General features: G+C 47.6%; 1 protein-coding gene across 4 annotated transcripts; it reads right to left on the bottom strand.

The window, feature by feature from the left end:
• Window positions 1-1,028: 1,028 nt before the first annotated feature.
• On the bottom strand, window positions 1,029-16,833 carry UBE2V1 (ubiquitin conjugating enzyme E2 V1). 4 transcript variants are annotated; one of them, XM_066978156.1, is made up of 5 exons: window positions 16,683-16,731; window positions 13,995-14,103; window positions 6,529-6,677; window positions 3,221-3,346; window positions 1,029-2,837 (listed from the first exon to the last, which is right to left on the bottom strand). In XM_066978156.1, the coding sequence occupies exons 2-5, from the start codon at window positions 13,999-14,001 to the stop codon at window positions 2,691-2,693; spliced, it is 429 nt and encodes a 142-aa protein (XP_066834257.1). In that variant the 5' UTR covers window positions 14,002-14,103; window positions 16,683-16,731; the 3' UTR covers window positions 1,029-2,690. The 4 variants fall into 4 exon arrangements, with proteins under 4 accessions (XP_066834257.1, XP_066834255.1, XP_047928499.1 ...); XM_066978154.1 differs by lacking the exon at window positions 13,995-14,103 and having other exon boundaries at window positions 16,683-16,832; XM_048072542.2 differs by lacking the exon at window positions 16,683-16,731 and having other exon boundaries at window positions 14,030-14,098.
• Between the last annotated feature and the right edge of the window lie 630 nt (window positions 16,834-17,463).

The raw sequence follows: 17,463 nt of genomic DNA, 5'->3' as shown, positions 1-17,463 counted from the left end.
TTTTTTTAAAAAAGTACAGCTCAAGTTTGTATGACAAATTGTGTTAACACAGGACTCTTGCTAGCACAGATCCCAGAGAAGTGTGGTTCAGGTCAAACTCACAGCCTGCAAAGCAAATCAGATGGTTTCAAGGCTTTAGAACCATTACTTGAAATATAAAGGTTGGGGAAGCACCCAACATGCACCAACCATGTCCTCCTGAACAGGACAGGGCTGTTCTTACAACAGCTCTGTACAACAGAGACACCCAGTAACCACACTGTAATGATCGAGCATTGTTCCAGTTCCCATTTAGCATCTTTCGATACCAAGCTATTTCAAAGAAACACACGCACACGATGCTGACAAATATTAGTCTCATTGTCTTCACAGATACCCTCTGAGCTACCACACGACTGGTTAGTATTCCAGGCTAGAAGACAGCAGCAAGTTTCACATATACAGCTCGTTCCCTTGTCATTCCTACACCCAGAAAGAAGCAGGCTTCACCACAACATCGAAGTGAACGCACAACCAGTACCTTCCGGCAATCTTCTTTAGTGGAGACACTTTACACCCGAAAAGGGCAAAATCCTGCAGCCCCGTTTTTATCGAGATTTACAGAGGAGGTCTGCTTTTTACAGTTCACTATTTGAGGAAAAACAGGTAAAATTTCAGGTTGTGAAGTTCTTCTTTAACTTGACAGTGTAGCATGCAACTGTACGTGGATTTGATTTCCTCGGGACTACAGCACACAAAGGTCATCGCAGTAACAGAGCACCTTCAGATAGTACATGTCTAGAAAGTCGTTCCTGCGGTTCCTTATTATCACATAACATTACCAACTGCCAAGTCTATGCAAGTCTGTCTGAGGTTTCAACTAAAAATAAAGGTTCTCCTTGGCACAGCAGCAGCAGCAAGATAAAGACAATTGCCTTTCACCACCAGTTTACATACTGTTAGCTACGTGTGATCTGTAGGAAGATACTTCCAACAAATCCAAAATTCCATAAGGGATCAAAGTTCTAAACATAAATACAATTAAAGCCTTCTAATATTAATGCACACGTTTTATTATATTAAAATCAGGCAATGGTCTGATACAATAAAAAGGCTGCTTATGGAATACTGTTAAACTTTAATTACAGAGGATGTTAAATCCTTACAACTAATATTTTCCTCAAAAGAGTTAATGGAAACATCAATTGTTCATTGACTTGATAGCTGCTGCTTTCAAATGTGTTTATTTTTCTTTTTTTTTTCTTTTTTTTCTTTTCATTTTTTTTTTTTACACAAACACTAAATTTTTTCATAAAACTTCGGACACACTAGGTTGTTTGTATGTAAGCTTGCATCCACATTTCAGCAGTTAGTGGTCCAAAACAGTAAAACAGAAAAGGCAGTGATTTGCCAGGATGCAAAGCCAGTAAAGGTCCTTAATCTGCTGTACGCACCACTTCCCCAGCATCTTCACTGAGGGGTTTTCACCTCCGAGACTTAACAGAATCCTACTGAAGTCTACACTGACTTGATTTGTCTGTCAGATCTTTAAAAGGGCCAAACGTAAGTGCCGTGTTTTAGTTAATTAACATTCTGGGGTCAATCCAAAGCACCAAAATACAACTATTCGAGTTGGAGTGTGTGTTTAGTCTGGACGTGCAGAGCTTCCCCGTTAAAGTCTGGCAGCAGAAGATTTGGGCAATCCTGGTAAATGACTGCTCTTTTCACCAAAAGCCTGTCTATTCACATCAGCCGTGGCCAGCTTGGCGGTGTGGCAGCAGTGCCAGAGGGGCAGGGAAAATCCCAGTTTGCAAGCAGAACAGATACTCTTGTTTCCCAGGCTGGTGAAGACTAAACTTGTTGCAAAACCAGAACAATAAGCAGGAGGGAACAGGTCAAGTTATTGCCCCAACGCTTACCCCTGCTGTCCAGGGGTGAGAAGAGTCACAAAGAGGGGCAAAAAGAAAGCAGCACCCCCACTAAAAAGAGGGGAAGAGGGAAGAGATTAAAAGAACCCTGAATCCCTCACCCAATGCCCACGTTACTGGTGAGGGAGACCAGGAAGAGAAATACAATCTATGCCTTGGCAAAAGGGAAGAAGGAAAGCTTGCCCCAGATTATCAGGGCATTTAAAAAAATACAAAAACAAAAATGACCACAGTCACATTCAGCCTTTACTAGAGATAGCACAAAGGGAGGGATGACTGAGGTTAGCACACATCCCCGTTAGTAGTCCGTATAGCCCAGTGTAGAACTGGAAGCAAAAACCTTTGTGTCTACTCTAATAAACAGCCCTGAGCTTCGACTCTATTGCAAAAGACAGAAAAAGAAAAAAAAAAAAAAAGAAAAAAAAAAGAAAAAACAACCCAGGCCAGACACACAGCAAGGTGATTGTGGGATGTATGCTTTCACAGTTAAGTTAGATGTGTCACACTGGTCTTGACAGTAATAAATTTAAATAGACTTTTCCTGATACCAGAAGTTCAGCTATGTGGACAGTGGTTACACGACAGGATTATTTGTTATAGCACAACTTATATTTCAAATGAAAAAATTAGTATCATTTACAGTATCTCAAGAAAAACCTCCTTTGAATGGGAACTTCCTTTCCAGTATTTTGAGGTCTACAAGATGCATCTAGAAAATTTACTACTGTGGAAAATGAAGACAGCTTAAATTGAATAAAGGGGGCATGATTTTTTTTTTTTTAATTAATTGCTGTAACATTGTCCTTCAGGTGGCTGAGGAAGTTTCATATTTTCTTTAGACATCATTAGACGCCGAAGCTCTTGCAGAACAACTTTGATACTATAAGAATTCTGCCATTTTGCTAGGACTGATATGGCTCTGGGGTCCACCTAAAATAGACAAAAACACCATTCCCGTCAGAATCAATAATTTTGATACACTTAACTCCCCCACGCACCCTCCACTTAAAGATCCTTTAAGAAGTCTGTGTGAGAGAAACCAAAGAAAGCAAAAGCAAGCATTTTTTTTCTGAAAGAGTAATAAATCCACACAGGACAAAACTATTTGCGAGTTGCAAATGGACAGGGAAATTCCACATTTTGAATCCAGAATATACTTGGCTTGTGTACTTCCCTCCTACCCCCCCTTTCCTTCTACTCAAAGAAAATGGTACCAGCAAGTAACAAGTATTTAAGCAAGTTGCAAGTGTAAAGCATTAATTTGAAGCTGCACATGAAAACCATGTAAAATGAATAAAAACCAAAAAACTTACCACTCCATTAGAACTATTTACTCCATTCATATTAATTTTTGTTACAAATCTTACAAATGGAGGTGCTTCTGGATACTTAGGCCCACATTCTATTTTAAGGCTGTATATTCTGTTTTCATAAATTGTCTGAGGGGAAAAGAAAGGGGGGGGAACAGTTACATCAGGCAGTTCAACAATCATTTGGTTAAAGCAGTGGTTATTTCAGGGACACAAACCGCCAAACAGAAGGGCAGCCACTTACACACTGTGCAGGCTACCTCTGTTTTGGGTTCATTTTTACAATATTCAGAGTATTAAATGTTGCTCTTCAGGAATTAGCTTAGACAGCTATCTACAGTTGGCCTGTCCTAGAACTACACTTAAAAGTGTTCTTTGGTCATAACCCAATGCGACAGTTCTCAGAAAGGGAATGCTCCAAGATTCACTAAGTTTCAAAGGACAGCCTGATCCCAAGCAGCAGCAGCACTTTGTCTCCACAGCAGGAGCAGTTAAATACTTTAACAGCTACTAAAAGGAGTCCTGATTTTTTAACTAGCTAATAGATGTGTGTAGAAAAGAGACAAATGTAACAAGGGTACACTGATTCTTCAATATTTAAAAGTAATTAAAAGAAACAACAACAGTTATTCTGCAGTCTGGGAACACAGGATATTTCTGATGTGCCGGTACGGTGCAGCCTGGCACCGAGCTCCAGCTGAGCCAGGCAAAGCAGGGAACAGAAGCTTTTAACAGGAACAGGATCATCACGGGGAAGTTTAGGCAGGCAAGCTGTCCAGATCTAGAGTTTCTTACACATTTCCTCCATCTTCAACATTGCAGTGAACACTAAACGCACAAGGCACTGACCAAGAGCAAAAATTCCAGGCTACCACGTGAGCACAGAAGCCCAGAACCAGGTACCGGCTCCCGCCTCACCTGCTGCAGCACAGCATCATGCCTCCACTGGGGTCTTGAAAACAGCTGCCCGGCACACAAAAACTTCTCCTTGATACAGAATTCAGTGCGATCCTTTTCAAGGGCTTGTTATGCCCAACTTAATATTTCTCTTGATACTAATGAGTGTTTTGATGCAAGCCGTTATCAGAAACCCCCACCAGCATCTGACTTCCTGATTCAGCTGCTCCACATCCGTGGAAATCAAGTGGCTTAACCCAGCCTGCAGCCACCCACCGCGGCAGCAGCACCCCTTCAGAGCGGCCCCTCCAGCGCCTTGGCCAGCCAGGCTTTCATATGCCTGGCCAGGATGGTGGCAAACCAAATGCTGTCACAAAGTCTGGGGGGAAAAAAGTCACCTGCCAGCTCAGCTTGGACTTCCTCTGTCTCCCAGTGGAGCCCCTGATTGTGCTTTGTGCGCAGAGTTAACAGCACAGAGGTTCTGGGAGTGCTTTAGGGTCTTTGCAAACGGCCACGTCACATTAAGACTAGTGAATGAAAATCCTTGACCATGCACATGTCTATAGCCAATATAAAATAGGCGCAGACAAAGCTGAAGTTTTGACAGTGCCACTGTTTTTAAATAGCTCGTACAAACAAGATGAATCACTGGCTGCGAAACCATCTGCAGTCTGGGAAGGAGACGCATGCTTCCATGTATGGTAGCAGGGACACTCCGAGCAGCAGCTCGCATCCAGCTCTGCACTACAGCTCGCTTTTCCCTCCAGGATGCCCAACATCAGACTCTTCCACCTGCTGCAAGTGTGATTTTTTCTACCCAGAGGAAACCAGGAGTTTTGATTTCTTTTTCCAGAGCCAGTATTGCCCACATCCTATTAAGAAAAAATGGTACTAATAGAACTGCGTGTGAACAGTTCTAAAAACAGAAGAAGCTCCTAGCAAACAAGAATGTCTGAAAGTTCCCAGAATTTCTCTCAATACAGCCTGTGGCTTTTGAGCAATTAGCTGAATTCTAGAAGTCCAGACACTTTTGCGGAAAAAAAAGTATTTATAAATGTGTCAGAAAGATAAAGGAGGCACAGCTGAATAATCTTCTGTGATAGTCCTCTGGCCTTGGCTGGGAGTATGACATGAACTACAGATTTCTGTCACTGCTGACAAGTCAACATCTGCTTATTTGCTCATTTCTGTTCCTATTTAAATTTCTAAATTAGATTTCAAGGTTGCTTAAATTTTGCTTAACGTGTATGAACACAGTGCCTGTTCTTTACAATCCTAATGTAAGCTCATTAAAGCTCTCGTAATGTTCTAAAATCAAATGCCATTCTGGGAAAAAATTTGGGCATATCACAACCAAATGAAATGATCACAACTGGGGAGATGTTAACAATAGCAGACAAAAAGCAAAGAACACTTCTGAATGCGGTACAAAATACTGCACACATAATGCTGTTATAATATTAATTTTTGCACAAGCTCATCTTGAGTCAGAAAAGGCAACTGATAGAGTGGAAGCACATCGGGCAGCAGAGTGATTAAAGGCGTGTAAACATTTCCATATTGATAACACTGGAATTTTTGAGAAGCGAATGTGAGGCCAGATACAAAGGACAACATACACTACTGCAGGAAGGAGAAATAGCTACTTGCACTTCATGGCAAGGATAATAAGGAAACAGAACAGGGATACACAGTAAAACTGGAGACGAGGGACGTTCGGTTTTTAGAATACATGCATACGTATGATTTAGCCCTAACGTTCACTGCCATGGAGTAGAGACCCACAGTTTAGTAAGGGTTTGGCATTGGGCGTGGGGTGGAGAGAATATGCAGCGATGCTATCACAAAGACCATGGTAGCATTATGAGACACTACTTTGGGAGAGACCATTCAGAAAAGTAACTGAATTCATTAAAATTCAAGTTTCCTGAGTTAGCTGAAACTGTAAAAGAGCAAGTCAGTACTGCTGCAGTGAAAACAAACTCCGTAAATTCAACAAGGAACAGCAGAAAGACTAGCAGTACTGAACAAAACATCCAGGTTTTACCTACAGTAGCTCCATATGTAATCTCACTAGCCGAAGGATTTTAAACCTTGCTGTATTCAAGAGTACAGGCTACTAGAATCCTGGAATCTCAAAAGTTATGTCTTAATGAATCTGTAAATATAAAGCAGACATGTAACAGAACTAACCAGAGACAGGTACTAAAAATATTCCAGATCATAAGCAGAAAGACATACAGATACATAAACCCATTATTGTATGCAAGCTGATCCTTCAACGTAAGTCACTTGCTGAAGCATTTTGTCACTTTATTTGTGTTTCACTTGTTTTCTACTTCAGTGGTTAGATTAAGGGAAGGAAAAGGGTACGAAAAAAAGAAGTAACACTAGTATTTTAAGTGGATGCTTACTCTTGGAGGTCCAATAATCATTCCTGTCCATCTTGTGAGTGTCATATCTTCATCATCTTCAAGGCCCCAGCTAACTGTTCCGTCACCTACTCCTTTTTGACCTTCTTCAAGTTCTTCCAACAGACGAAAATTACGAGGAACTTTTACTCCTAAAAATAATCACAGAAGTATTTTGAGTAAAACACATAAAATTGCCACTGTTTTTGAATGGTAATACTTCAACAGTCTGAAGAAGATATCCTCGTATTTAGCTTGGATTTTTCAAGCAGTACCAAATATGCTAGGAGCATGATATGCCAGATATTAGAGCAGGCAGTAAAATGGAAGGAAATGTCTCTAACCATTCAGAGATACAAACAGTTCTATGGAGCTCTAATTAGCACTTGTCTATAAGATCTATAGTACAAGAATTTGCAAGACTCTATAAAATGCGTGATGTCAAGCCTCCCATGGTGTCGTCTCTCAGAGCTTTTAAAAACACCACTCAAACCAAATGAAACTCTTTCATAACATTAGTAGGTTAATGTGAAGTTAATTTAAGTGGGCTCTGTCGGTAGCAATATTGTCCTTTGTGCTTATGGCCTCTATCACCAAAGAATTTCAGCACTTAATTGCTAGCACATTTATCTCCAAAACACACAGCAAAATAATGGAAATTTTTTTTATCCCCATTACATTAATGGGAAACAACGGCACAGAGAGCTTAAGTGAGATACCCAAGGTCACGCACTACAGCTGTGCTGAAGGAGCTCAGGCCACATGGCACTCCATTATTCATTCTTCTTCCAGATGTCCATACCTCAGCCACCACAAAACATGTGCTCTAGGCCACCACTTCTCCTTCAAAGTACCTGTGCAAAGCACGCTTCTTCACAAAAGAAACAAAATTATTGCCAGGATATTTTTAATGCAGTTATTTTCACCTGACATACAAAAAGAAAAAGGTTGAATTTGGGGTTTGGATTTCTTTTTCCCTCAATAGTCCAAGATTAACTATTCACCAGCACGCGGTAGCAGAAAATCATAATGAATCCCCTTATTTATCGTTGCTGATTTAGTACAGCAGAAGAACGGGTAATTAGCCCTGAAGCACACGAAGTGAACCCCGTGGACTCCTCCGTAAGAAGTCAGCTCTTCCAGCATCCACGGCATACCGCAAGCGTAACAGGACATGAGGCAGAGACCAAGCAAGAGCTTTGAAAGTCATCTCTGGAGCTGATTGAAAGCATGGAAAATAGAGGATGTAAGGCTTTGTGAAATGTAGCAGTGCTTCAAGTCTAGAAGACACTTCTCTGGTGTCTTTGCAATCCCCTTTAAGGTTGACCCGAATGACCTAAAGAAACTAAATGTCGACGTTGATTTTGCTGCGTGATCAGAGTTGCCAACATTACATTCACTACAAAGCAAGCACAAAAGTAATTTAAAAAGTAAATTACTGATGGAATTAGTTTGTTGGCCAGTTTGATACCACATCTGAAATACTCATGTTCCAGAATATGCTGGGAGAAAACGATGCAATTACACAGCTGTAGCGAGGGTATGGGGAGGAACCCAGGCCCAGACGACAGGCATCAGATGGCCCCACCAGACCTGCACCAGCTGCACCACACCAAACGAATTAGGGGCAGCTGAGCACAATCCCAACACCAAATCCACATCTTTAACTACCGGTGAGGCTGCGCTGTTTCCATGGCTGCTGAGTAACGCAAGTCTTTGGCTGGGAAAGGAAATGAGTCAGCTGGGGCTGGTGAAGCCATCACCACCAGGTGAACCCGGCCCCAGCCCCGAGCAGGAACAGGACCTCCTGGAGACCACGGGCACGACAACTCCAGCACCCACCCCTCAAGTCTTCAGCTTATCGTGGATTTGGCACACCTTGGGCACAGACAGGCGCAAGTACCCGAATTACACCAGACTAGCCAGCCCGCTTTGACCACGTTCCCCGCGGTGCGGTGAAGGGAAGCAGAGAAGAGCGCAGCCTGACTGCAGCGCGGAGGCCGAGAGCGCAGGGGGACGAGCGAAGCAGACGCGGCGCGTGCTGGAGTCAGCCCGGTGCTGAAGGTGCCGGTTACACACGGCACGGGTTTCGCAGCGCTTCCTGCAGCTGCTGCCCGCGGTGACTCAGGGCCCCGCCACGGGCCAAGCGGCTGCCCGGGCGGCCCTGCCTGCTGGCACGCTGTGAATGGAGCCGCCAGCGCAGACAGCCGGTGGGGACGGCCCAACGTCCTTCTGGAGGGAGGAACCCCACCCTCGCCCGTCACAGAAACGCTCAGACAATGCAGGTTGCACCACAAAGGAAGCCGTGGGTGCTATTATTAGAAACCCAGGGCGAAACTCCCCGCTTACAGAAGCAGTCAGCTGGAGCGAGCAGGAGAGCTGCCTCGAATTTGTGGGGTTACCAAAAAAACCCTCTTCTGGACCACAACATCACGATGCTCAACAAGTGTGATCCGAGTCTCTCTACTCTTTGGAGCTCGGTAACACCAAGGTAACTTACTGAGATTTCTTAGACCAAGAAAATAGCCCAGGAGGGCTCAACACCACGGTGGAAGCACTGCCTGCCTTACAGAAAGCACACAGGGCACACACTGAAGAAGAAAACCAGAAATATCAACTACCTACCCCACCTCTGAGCATCATGTTCACTGCATAAGGCAGGAATCCTGAGCAAAGAAAATGATGTGACGTGTAATTAAAAATTACACCGTCGTGTACATGTTCAGTGAGGCCGCAACCAGACCAAAAGGCAGCCTGAATTCTGACACTTGCTAACCAGAGCTAGGCTTGGGTTGGCAAAGTTATGGGAGGAGAAGGCAACTTGGTTTCAGAGCTCTCCCAAGGCACGGCTGCTCTGATTCAGCATGAATCAGACTCAGCGTGAATCAGAGCCCTAAAACACTCACACAGGAATTTCAAGGTCTCTGATAGCTCAGGAGCCTGCAGAGAGCTAGTCCCATCGTACTCTGGCTGCCATCGCACGGCAGTCGTTAAGGTAAGCCTTTGGTAATTCCACAGCACCTGCCTACCTGTGAGCACTGCGGGACCACTCGCGGCAAAGAGAGGTGGGAAAAGCGAAGAACGTGTATCTGTAACTTTATGCTCCTCGCAGAAAAAAAAAATCACAGGAGACAGTTGGTCACTTCATAGCACGTCACCCCGTGCGACAGCACTCTTGCTTTCTCAAGAAGTTTTATGTCCGTGCCCAAGCAGCGAGGTGTGAGTGGAAGAGCAGCACCTCAGTACCACGCACGGCCCGTCCACGGGCACAGAGCTGTAGGTCAGCTCCCTCCTCAACACGTTCCCGGGAGACTCGACAGGGAGAAAAACAGACTCGTACATACATAACAGATTACGACCATATGATCACAAATGCTTTAAGTCATTTCTAACTAACCTGTGCCCACGCCAGGCAGAGGAACAGGCCAGATGCCCGCCCCGGTCAGCCTGGCAGGCTGCACGAAGCCGCCAGGCCAAGCCAGGCTGCCCATGCGCACGGGTCAGCCACCACGTCCCGCTGGGGCCTCAACGGCCAAAGCCAAGCAAAATTTATCATTTGTGGCTGCGTGCAAACATATCATCATCATGTCTGCTGTCCACCAGAATTCCTAGAAAGGGATCTGATCCGCTCCATGCACCCACACCACTTGCCAAACTACGCCCGTGGCTATCCCAGGGCAGTCCCCACGACAGATGCCCTGCGCCAGCCGAGCCGAGCAGCGCGTCGTGTCCCGGCCCCTCGCAGCGACCTCTGCAGCACAGCTCTGGAGACCTGCAAGGCACTACCCAAACCAACCTGCTTGTCTGACGGTCATTCCTTTAACACGAGAAAATCTAAGTAAAGTAAGAGGTGATTAAAAAGTAATCAGGTTGTCAAAAATACTTCCGCTTACGGATTTAATTTAGCCTTTGCTGCGGCTTGGGAAGGCTCTCAGAGGGTGACTTCATCTACAATACAAGCACACAGCTAGCCTGACCTCACAGAACTATACAGAAACACAACTGAAGAAACATTTCAGAGCAAAAGGGGATACTTACTTTCCATCACAAGAGCAAACCTAGGAAAGCTCAGTTATAACGGTACTGCCCAGGTAAGGTCTCCAGCTACCCAGGTTTGTCCAGGCTCTGCAGATAAAGTTCGCCTTTCAGTAAATTTGCAGACACGAAGCCTCACCTGGACACTAATTCACCGGTTACCAGAGGTTCATCAAATATTACTATGGAGAACTAGAGAATAAAACCCAATCACGGGCCAAGCGTTCCGGAAGGTCAAGACGTGAATTTACAGAATTTGACGTTGCAGTTCAGGAGCTGCTAGGCTGCAGGTGGCATCCTCTTCAGCCTCAGAGCCTTTTGTTTTCCTTTTCAAAGATTCCACCAAACACCAGCCCCGCTGCGGGGAGCGGAACTGATGAGCATTCCTTAGCCAGGCACCTCACTGAAGGGAATGAGACACGGACTCCTGATGGCTCTTGAACAGAAGACCTTTATTGCCATTTTTCACCACTACATATACTTTCCCCGAACCCCCCGCGCCGTCCACACGCCCGAATCTGTCACACAACTGGTTAGAGACCCTCAGACACGCGCCTCGAGCCAGCCAGCAACTGGCCACTGCCCAAAGCTCGTCTTTAACACTGCAGCCAAGTTATTTATCTCGACCTTGCTCAAGTTTTTGTTTCTATCGCTTATTTCCTCATTATCTCTAATTCAGGGACGTGTGAAACGGCGCAAAGCCACCTGTGAATTCCTTCCCCACATCTCACCACTGGGCTGCTTCCTAAGCAAGGAGCTGCGAGGCTGCCAGACAGCAAACTGACACGGGGCGAGAGGAGTGTGACTGCGCCTGCTGGCATCTCCTTACGTGATGTTCCGCACCAGGGAAAACAGAGTTACTCCTGCAACACGCTTAAATGACAGCTTGGGCTTTAAGGACCTTAAAGCACTCTCAGACTCATTTTGTATCACAGCACCAACAAAGATCCGCAGATCCACAGCTTAATCTGTCTTGCGATAGTTTTAAAAATGATCCTACCAGTCTGAGATTTTCTGTCTTATATTTGCACACACTCTTGTGAGACACAAAGCATGTTTTCAACAAGTTAAAAACAACGTTTACTGACTATAATAATCTTTTAATTTTCCCCGGCTATATAGTGGAAGCAATCCCAAAATGAGGCCAATTTTAACTCTGCTTGCTGTACTAGTTCCTGATTTACACTAATTCAAGAGAACCGAAGTCCATTAACTTTAAACACCTCCGTTGGTAAATGTGTTAAAGCCCCTTCTGTTGCTTACTTCGCTATTCTGCCTTTAACACACCTTTTCCAAGATATTTCTCATCTCTCTTCATCTCATCTTCTCATCTCATTTCTCATCTCTCATTTCTCATCTCCCTGCAGAGACTGCCACTATCTAGAAATCTGCTAGCTTATCCTTACAGCACTGCGATTGTAAAAAATAAATAAAGCATTCCTTGTCAAAATGGTACATAAAGCTTTCGAAGTGATGTAATATTTAAAACAATAAAAGGCTTTCAGGAACCGTCACAAAAACTTTCAGGAGACGGGAACTTTAGATTTCCTGCATCTTCTTTACAGTCACTGTTTCCACTCTGATAATGCAGACAGGCCCTGAGATGTTTTGCAGATTCACAATAACTTCTGGAGCACTTGGAGCAATTTAGTGTTCTCTGCCGAGTGTAAGCTAGAGCGCCGCGCCTGTCTTTCAGTGCTTTAAGCACATTACTTGTAAAGAGATGACTTTAAAATGCCTGAGGCAGACTGGCATTATCGCTGAGGTCTGAAGCCAAATAAAGCTTTCCAGCAGCAGGGGAGTTAGAGTCAGATGCGCTCGGTCACTTGTATCAGCTGAAAAGCACAACGCTACCAGCTCAGCTGAAATTTACTCTGGAGAAGTCATCCCGAACTCGTGTCCTGGACAAAATCCGCACTCTAAATCCCACCAGGAAAAAGCACCACTTCCTCTTTACGTTGTGAAAAGAAACCATTGTCAGTGCCCACGAGCCGAGCGCTCCCCTCCCAGCTGCGTCTTCTACCCACAAAGCATCGAATTCATACCAACCGCCAAAAGCAGAGCGCGCAAGGAGACTCCCGGATTTTAAGATGGGCTTTGAAAAGCAAGTCGCTGCGCTGACAGACTGAGGCGACGTTACCTGTGCCACAGAGGATGCTAGCTACGGAGCATCCCAGCAGTTTAACACCCAAAAGGGTACAAGCTACGGGGGGCCAGGCAAGGCGCACCCCATCCTGCACCTCGCCCCCGGGCTTCAGGGGGAGTGCCCAAACCCCTCAGCAGGTGGGAACAAAGTCATTTTGTCTGGATGCGTGGCTGTTAAAAGCACCCTGACAACCTGAAAATCCAAACCTTAATACACCTCACAACATCTGTCAGTGGTCCACCCTCTACGATCCTAACCCGTGTACACGTTTAATATCCCAATGAATCGTTGTAAGTTCTCCACCAGAACGTCACTCTTCAAATACATTACGTAATCTGTATCATTACAGATGAAGAGATATAACTATCTTCTGGTACGATTTTGGAACTATTTGCCTTTTTCCCTACTCCATCCTTGCAGCATTATAAGACACAAAGAGGCTCCGCAATCAACTTTTTCAGCACCTGCTACTTCACGTGCTCCTATATTCCATCTCATTTAAGAACGCGTAATTCATCTCTCCAGCTTCTCTTCAATTTCTTTTTCCTACCCTCAGGTATTTTACGTACAGGCTGAGAAAGCACTTGGTGGCTGGCAATATTTATTTTGAGATAACAATGAATACTGTGTGCCGTACACTCAAAAGGAGACATCACGACCCGTTTACAAATGCAGGGTACTCCTTCCATATCCTTCCACAAGCAGGTTCTTCTGCACTGCAGTGGCTGGTTTGCTTTTCACAAGGGTATCTGAGTTTACAGTGACATTACAGGTCCTCCAGCAATTACAAATACATGTTTTTAATACGCTGTACTAAAACCAGTCTGTGCTTTCCTCTCCGTTAGCCATATTAAACCACACACATTGTCACCGTCATGCCCATTCCCCTAATGACTTGTCCTTCTGAGGCTCTCCACAATCCTCTGACTTTGAATAACTTAAACCTGGGCAAATCATTTCTCTGCTCTGTTCCTGCAGGCTGGTGGTAAACGCAGCGTCTGCCACCGCCCTGCAACAGACCCCCTAAACAAACCTACGGGAGAACAGCAGGTTAAATCAGGGCATTAACTTTTCCCGTGATGAAAGTTGGAAAAACAGGATGCCACAGGCCAACGTGGCCAGTTTTTGACCCGCTGTAATTACTCTGCCTTTCCACCACGGCTGGGGCACAGCAACGCAGGACAGCGAAGCGGGAGCGGGCCCCACGAGCCCAGCGGGGGCACGGAGCGCCCGCTGAGCCCCGGGGCCCCGAGGAAGCCCTGGCACCGCAGCCAGCTGGGTGTCCTACCTGCCATCCCAGCCTGAAGGACGGGCAGGCGTCGCGGCTTGGGTGTCTGCAGCCTCCTAGGAAGAGCCTTATCGGGATGCTTAAAGGCAGCTCTTTGTTCATATATGAACTGGGAGGAAAGAAGAAAATCCATCATTGGCAACAGGGAATTCTCCTTTAGACAAAGGATACTAGTGGACCTGGTATCATAACATTTTTCCTTCTAAGTATTTCTGTGAGTTTCTTAAATACAAGGTTTGTGTAGTATTAGACAATACTTGTCTGATTTCCAGCATCAGCCCCGACTTTTTTTTTTTTTAAAGTTATATGGACATTTGTTGCCATTTCTTCCTCTGAGTTAGTAGCTGCTTTCAAAGAATGAATAAATAATTTTCACATTCCACCTCTATTTAAGCTCCTTTACTGAACCACCACAAACTTAGGGTATCAAACTGTTGTGGTTTAACCCGGCCGGCAGCTAAGCACCACACAGCCGTTCGCTCACCCTCCTCCCTCCCTCTCTGGGATGGGGGTGAGAAACGGGAAAGTAAAGCCGGTGAGTTGAGATAAAGACAGTTTATTAAGACAGACAAATAATAATGGTAATAGTACTACTACTACTAATGTTTACAAACAAGTGGTGCACAATGCAAGTGCTCACCACCCGCTGACCGATGCCCAGCCTGTCCCCGAGCAGCCGGCCCCCCACCCCTCTATATTGTTCAGCATGCCGTCAGATGGGGTGGAACACCCCTTTGGCCAGTTTGGGTCAGCTGTCCTGGGTCTGTCCCCTCCCAGCTCCTGCTGCACCCCCAGCCTGCTCGCTGGCAGGACAGAGCGAGAAGCCGAAAAGTCCTTGGCCTGGTGTAAACACTGCTCTGCAACAATTAAAACATCAGCATGTTATCAGCGCTCTTCTCATCCTAATCCAAAACATAGCACCCTACCAGCTACTAGGAGGAAAATTAACTCTGTCCTAACTGGAACCAGGACACAAACACATTAAAGTGTTTTAAAAATAAATATGAATACATTGAGATGCCACGAAGCAAGTGTTAGCCAAACCTGTTTTACAAAGGCGCAAAGGTACTAAGCTGCTCGCCCAGAGCCCCACAGCGAATCAGTCAGTGGTGGAGAACAAAAAGGTGTCACTTCCTGGCTCCGTTCGTACGCGTTAGACAATGCCTTCAGCAGCGTCAGGAGGGAACCACACGAGCTGCACTGCAGTGCACCACCAGCACCAGTAACTGGACACTACATTGTTCTCTTGAGTAGAAAAGGACAATCTCCGTCCTACCTCACTAGAGCAACAGCAAACAGCAGGCCGTCGCTGGAAGGGCAGCCCCTGGTTTACAGCTGGACGGAGCCCTAAGGCTTACATCAACGCATGTCACTGGTCTGTGTGCGAAGGCTCCTCAATACCAAACTTAGGGCTCGCTGCAGAAGTTCAGCATTACTGCGACATGTTTTTTTCAAGCCACACACTGATTTTCAGTATTTTTTTTCTTCTTGGCAGCAGCAGTTAACCAAACAGGACCTCACGGGTAGCTGCAGTACAGTGCTTGCCTGATGCCCCCATTTTAGAGGCAACAGACTGAGGACTTACTCACATCTACCTGGCTCCGTCCTGCTTTCTGCTTCCAACGCCGAAGACACGAGGCAGCTTTCAGAAGTATGTGAAATAACAGGAAGCAATCCAAAAGACACAATGTGGCTAGCAGATGATGGTTAACTTAACTATGGCTTATCACAAAGGCAGTTTAGAGCAAAAGGGAAGCTGTGCAGCAGGACTGGCTTTGGTCTCCACCATCGCAGTCCAAGCCTCCTTCCCTCCACGACCACCCAGACCATTAATTCATGAGGCTGCACCGGCTTTAAAAGGAAAACACTTGCCTTGCTCTTCCAGCCAAACCCAAAATGAGAAGTCAGCAGCTTGAACGGATTGGGAAAGCACAGTAGCTGGAATAACGTGACATAAGGGGATGGGAAGGCTCCACCACATTTTCCGTGTATTTTAACCAAGCGTTCCCACACCTCGCAATCACGTACTGCCAGGCGCAGATTCTTTTTATAAGCTTGATAGCTACGAATTGTCTGCATCTGAACGTTTAAGAGCTGGCAGCAGCCGTCGATAAAGGCCTATCCACCAGAAGAGCTCCAGCGCCGTTCCTGTCGCGCCCTGAGGCGCAGCCGCTCGCTGCCCTCCCAGCCCAGGCACACCGGGCGCTGCAGGGGCACCTCGCACCCGGCCCGGGCCTGCCGCAGGCCCCTAGGCAGAAGCGGAACCGGCCCGCCGACCCGCAAGGCGCCAGCGGGAAGGGAAGCCCCCGGGCTCCCGCGGCGCCGAGCCCCCGGTGCCCGCTGCCGGGCCCCTTCCCGCGGCCCGGGCAGGCGGGAGCAGCCTCCCCGCGGGAAGCCGCGGCCCGGCCCCCCGCGCCGCTCCCGCCTGCCCAGCGGCCGCCTCCCCCCCGCAGGGCGCCCACCCCCGCAGCCCCCCGAGGGCACCGGCGGCTCCGCGCCCGGGGAGGGGGGGGGGCTGTCAGCGCCCGGCCTTCCCCCGACAGGGCCGGGGCGGGCCCCGCGCCGCCCCCGCGGGAGCCCCGCGAGGGATCGCGGCCGGGCTCCGCCGCCCCCCGGCCGCCGCCGGCCCCCCCCCGGCCCGCCCGCCGCCCCCGCCGCCCCCCGGCCCGGCGCCCGCCGCCCGCTCACCCGCCGCCGTGGTGGCCGCCATCTTGCGCCGCTGCCGCCGGAGCCCCGCCCCCTGCCCCGCGGCGGCGCGACGCGGGAAGGCGGCGGCGGCGCGGCGCGGGCGGGCGCGCTAAGGGCCGAGGGGAGGAGGAGGGGAGGTTTCTGTGGAGCGCGGAAGGGGGCTGCGAGGCTGCGTCGCGCGGGCGGGCGCGCGGGAGCTGCGCGGGTTTTGCGTGCACGGGGCGGCCTGCGCCTCGGGCACGGGGAGCACAGACCTCGGGCACCCCCCGTGTGCCCGACACCCGCCCGCTTTCGAGCTTTTAACGTCCAGTGGCAATTAATATGAATAATTGGTGAAATGGGTTCATTACGGCCAGAGCGCCAGCAGCATACAGCAGTCCTGATGTGTTAAAAACGTTCACGCTGTGACAGTCTGAGATTGTTTATTGCTCCCAAACACCCTCCTATGTTCTCAGCTAAGGAGAATATCAGAACAGGGTACGTCACGTCGCAGAGGACTTCAACGAGCTGCCCTTTGGTTGCTGCCCTACGACGCTCACAGCCCTGCAGTAACTCGCTGGCTGGCGGCACCGCAGGCTGAGCGCCTCCAGGGCAGCCTCCCTCCGGCGCGGAGGACACGAAGTACAGCCACCTACTTCTCCCGGAGCTCCAGGGGGCTGCTGCTGTCCAGCGTGTGGCAACGGAACAGTTTCAGGCAGATACGAATGGGGAAAAGCTGTAGCCAGTGGGACAAAGAACATCATCAGACCTGCGGTGCTGTGCTTTACCTACGGCGCATCTT

The sequence above is a fragment of the Anser cygnoides genome, chromosome 16, assembly GCF_040182565.1.
Source record: "Anser cygnoides isolate HZ-2024a breed goose chromosome 16, Taihu_goose_T2T_genome, whole genome shotgun sequence".
Lineage (NCBI taxonomy): Eukaryota > Metazoa > Chordata > Aves > Anseriformes > Anatidae > Anser > Anser cygnoides.
The sequence above is the reverse complement of the archived record's forward strand: the minus strand, read 5'-3'. Positions and strand labels throughout refer to the sequence as shown.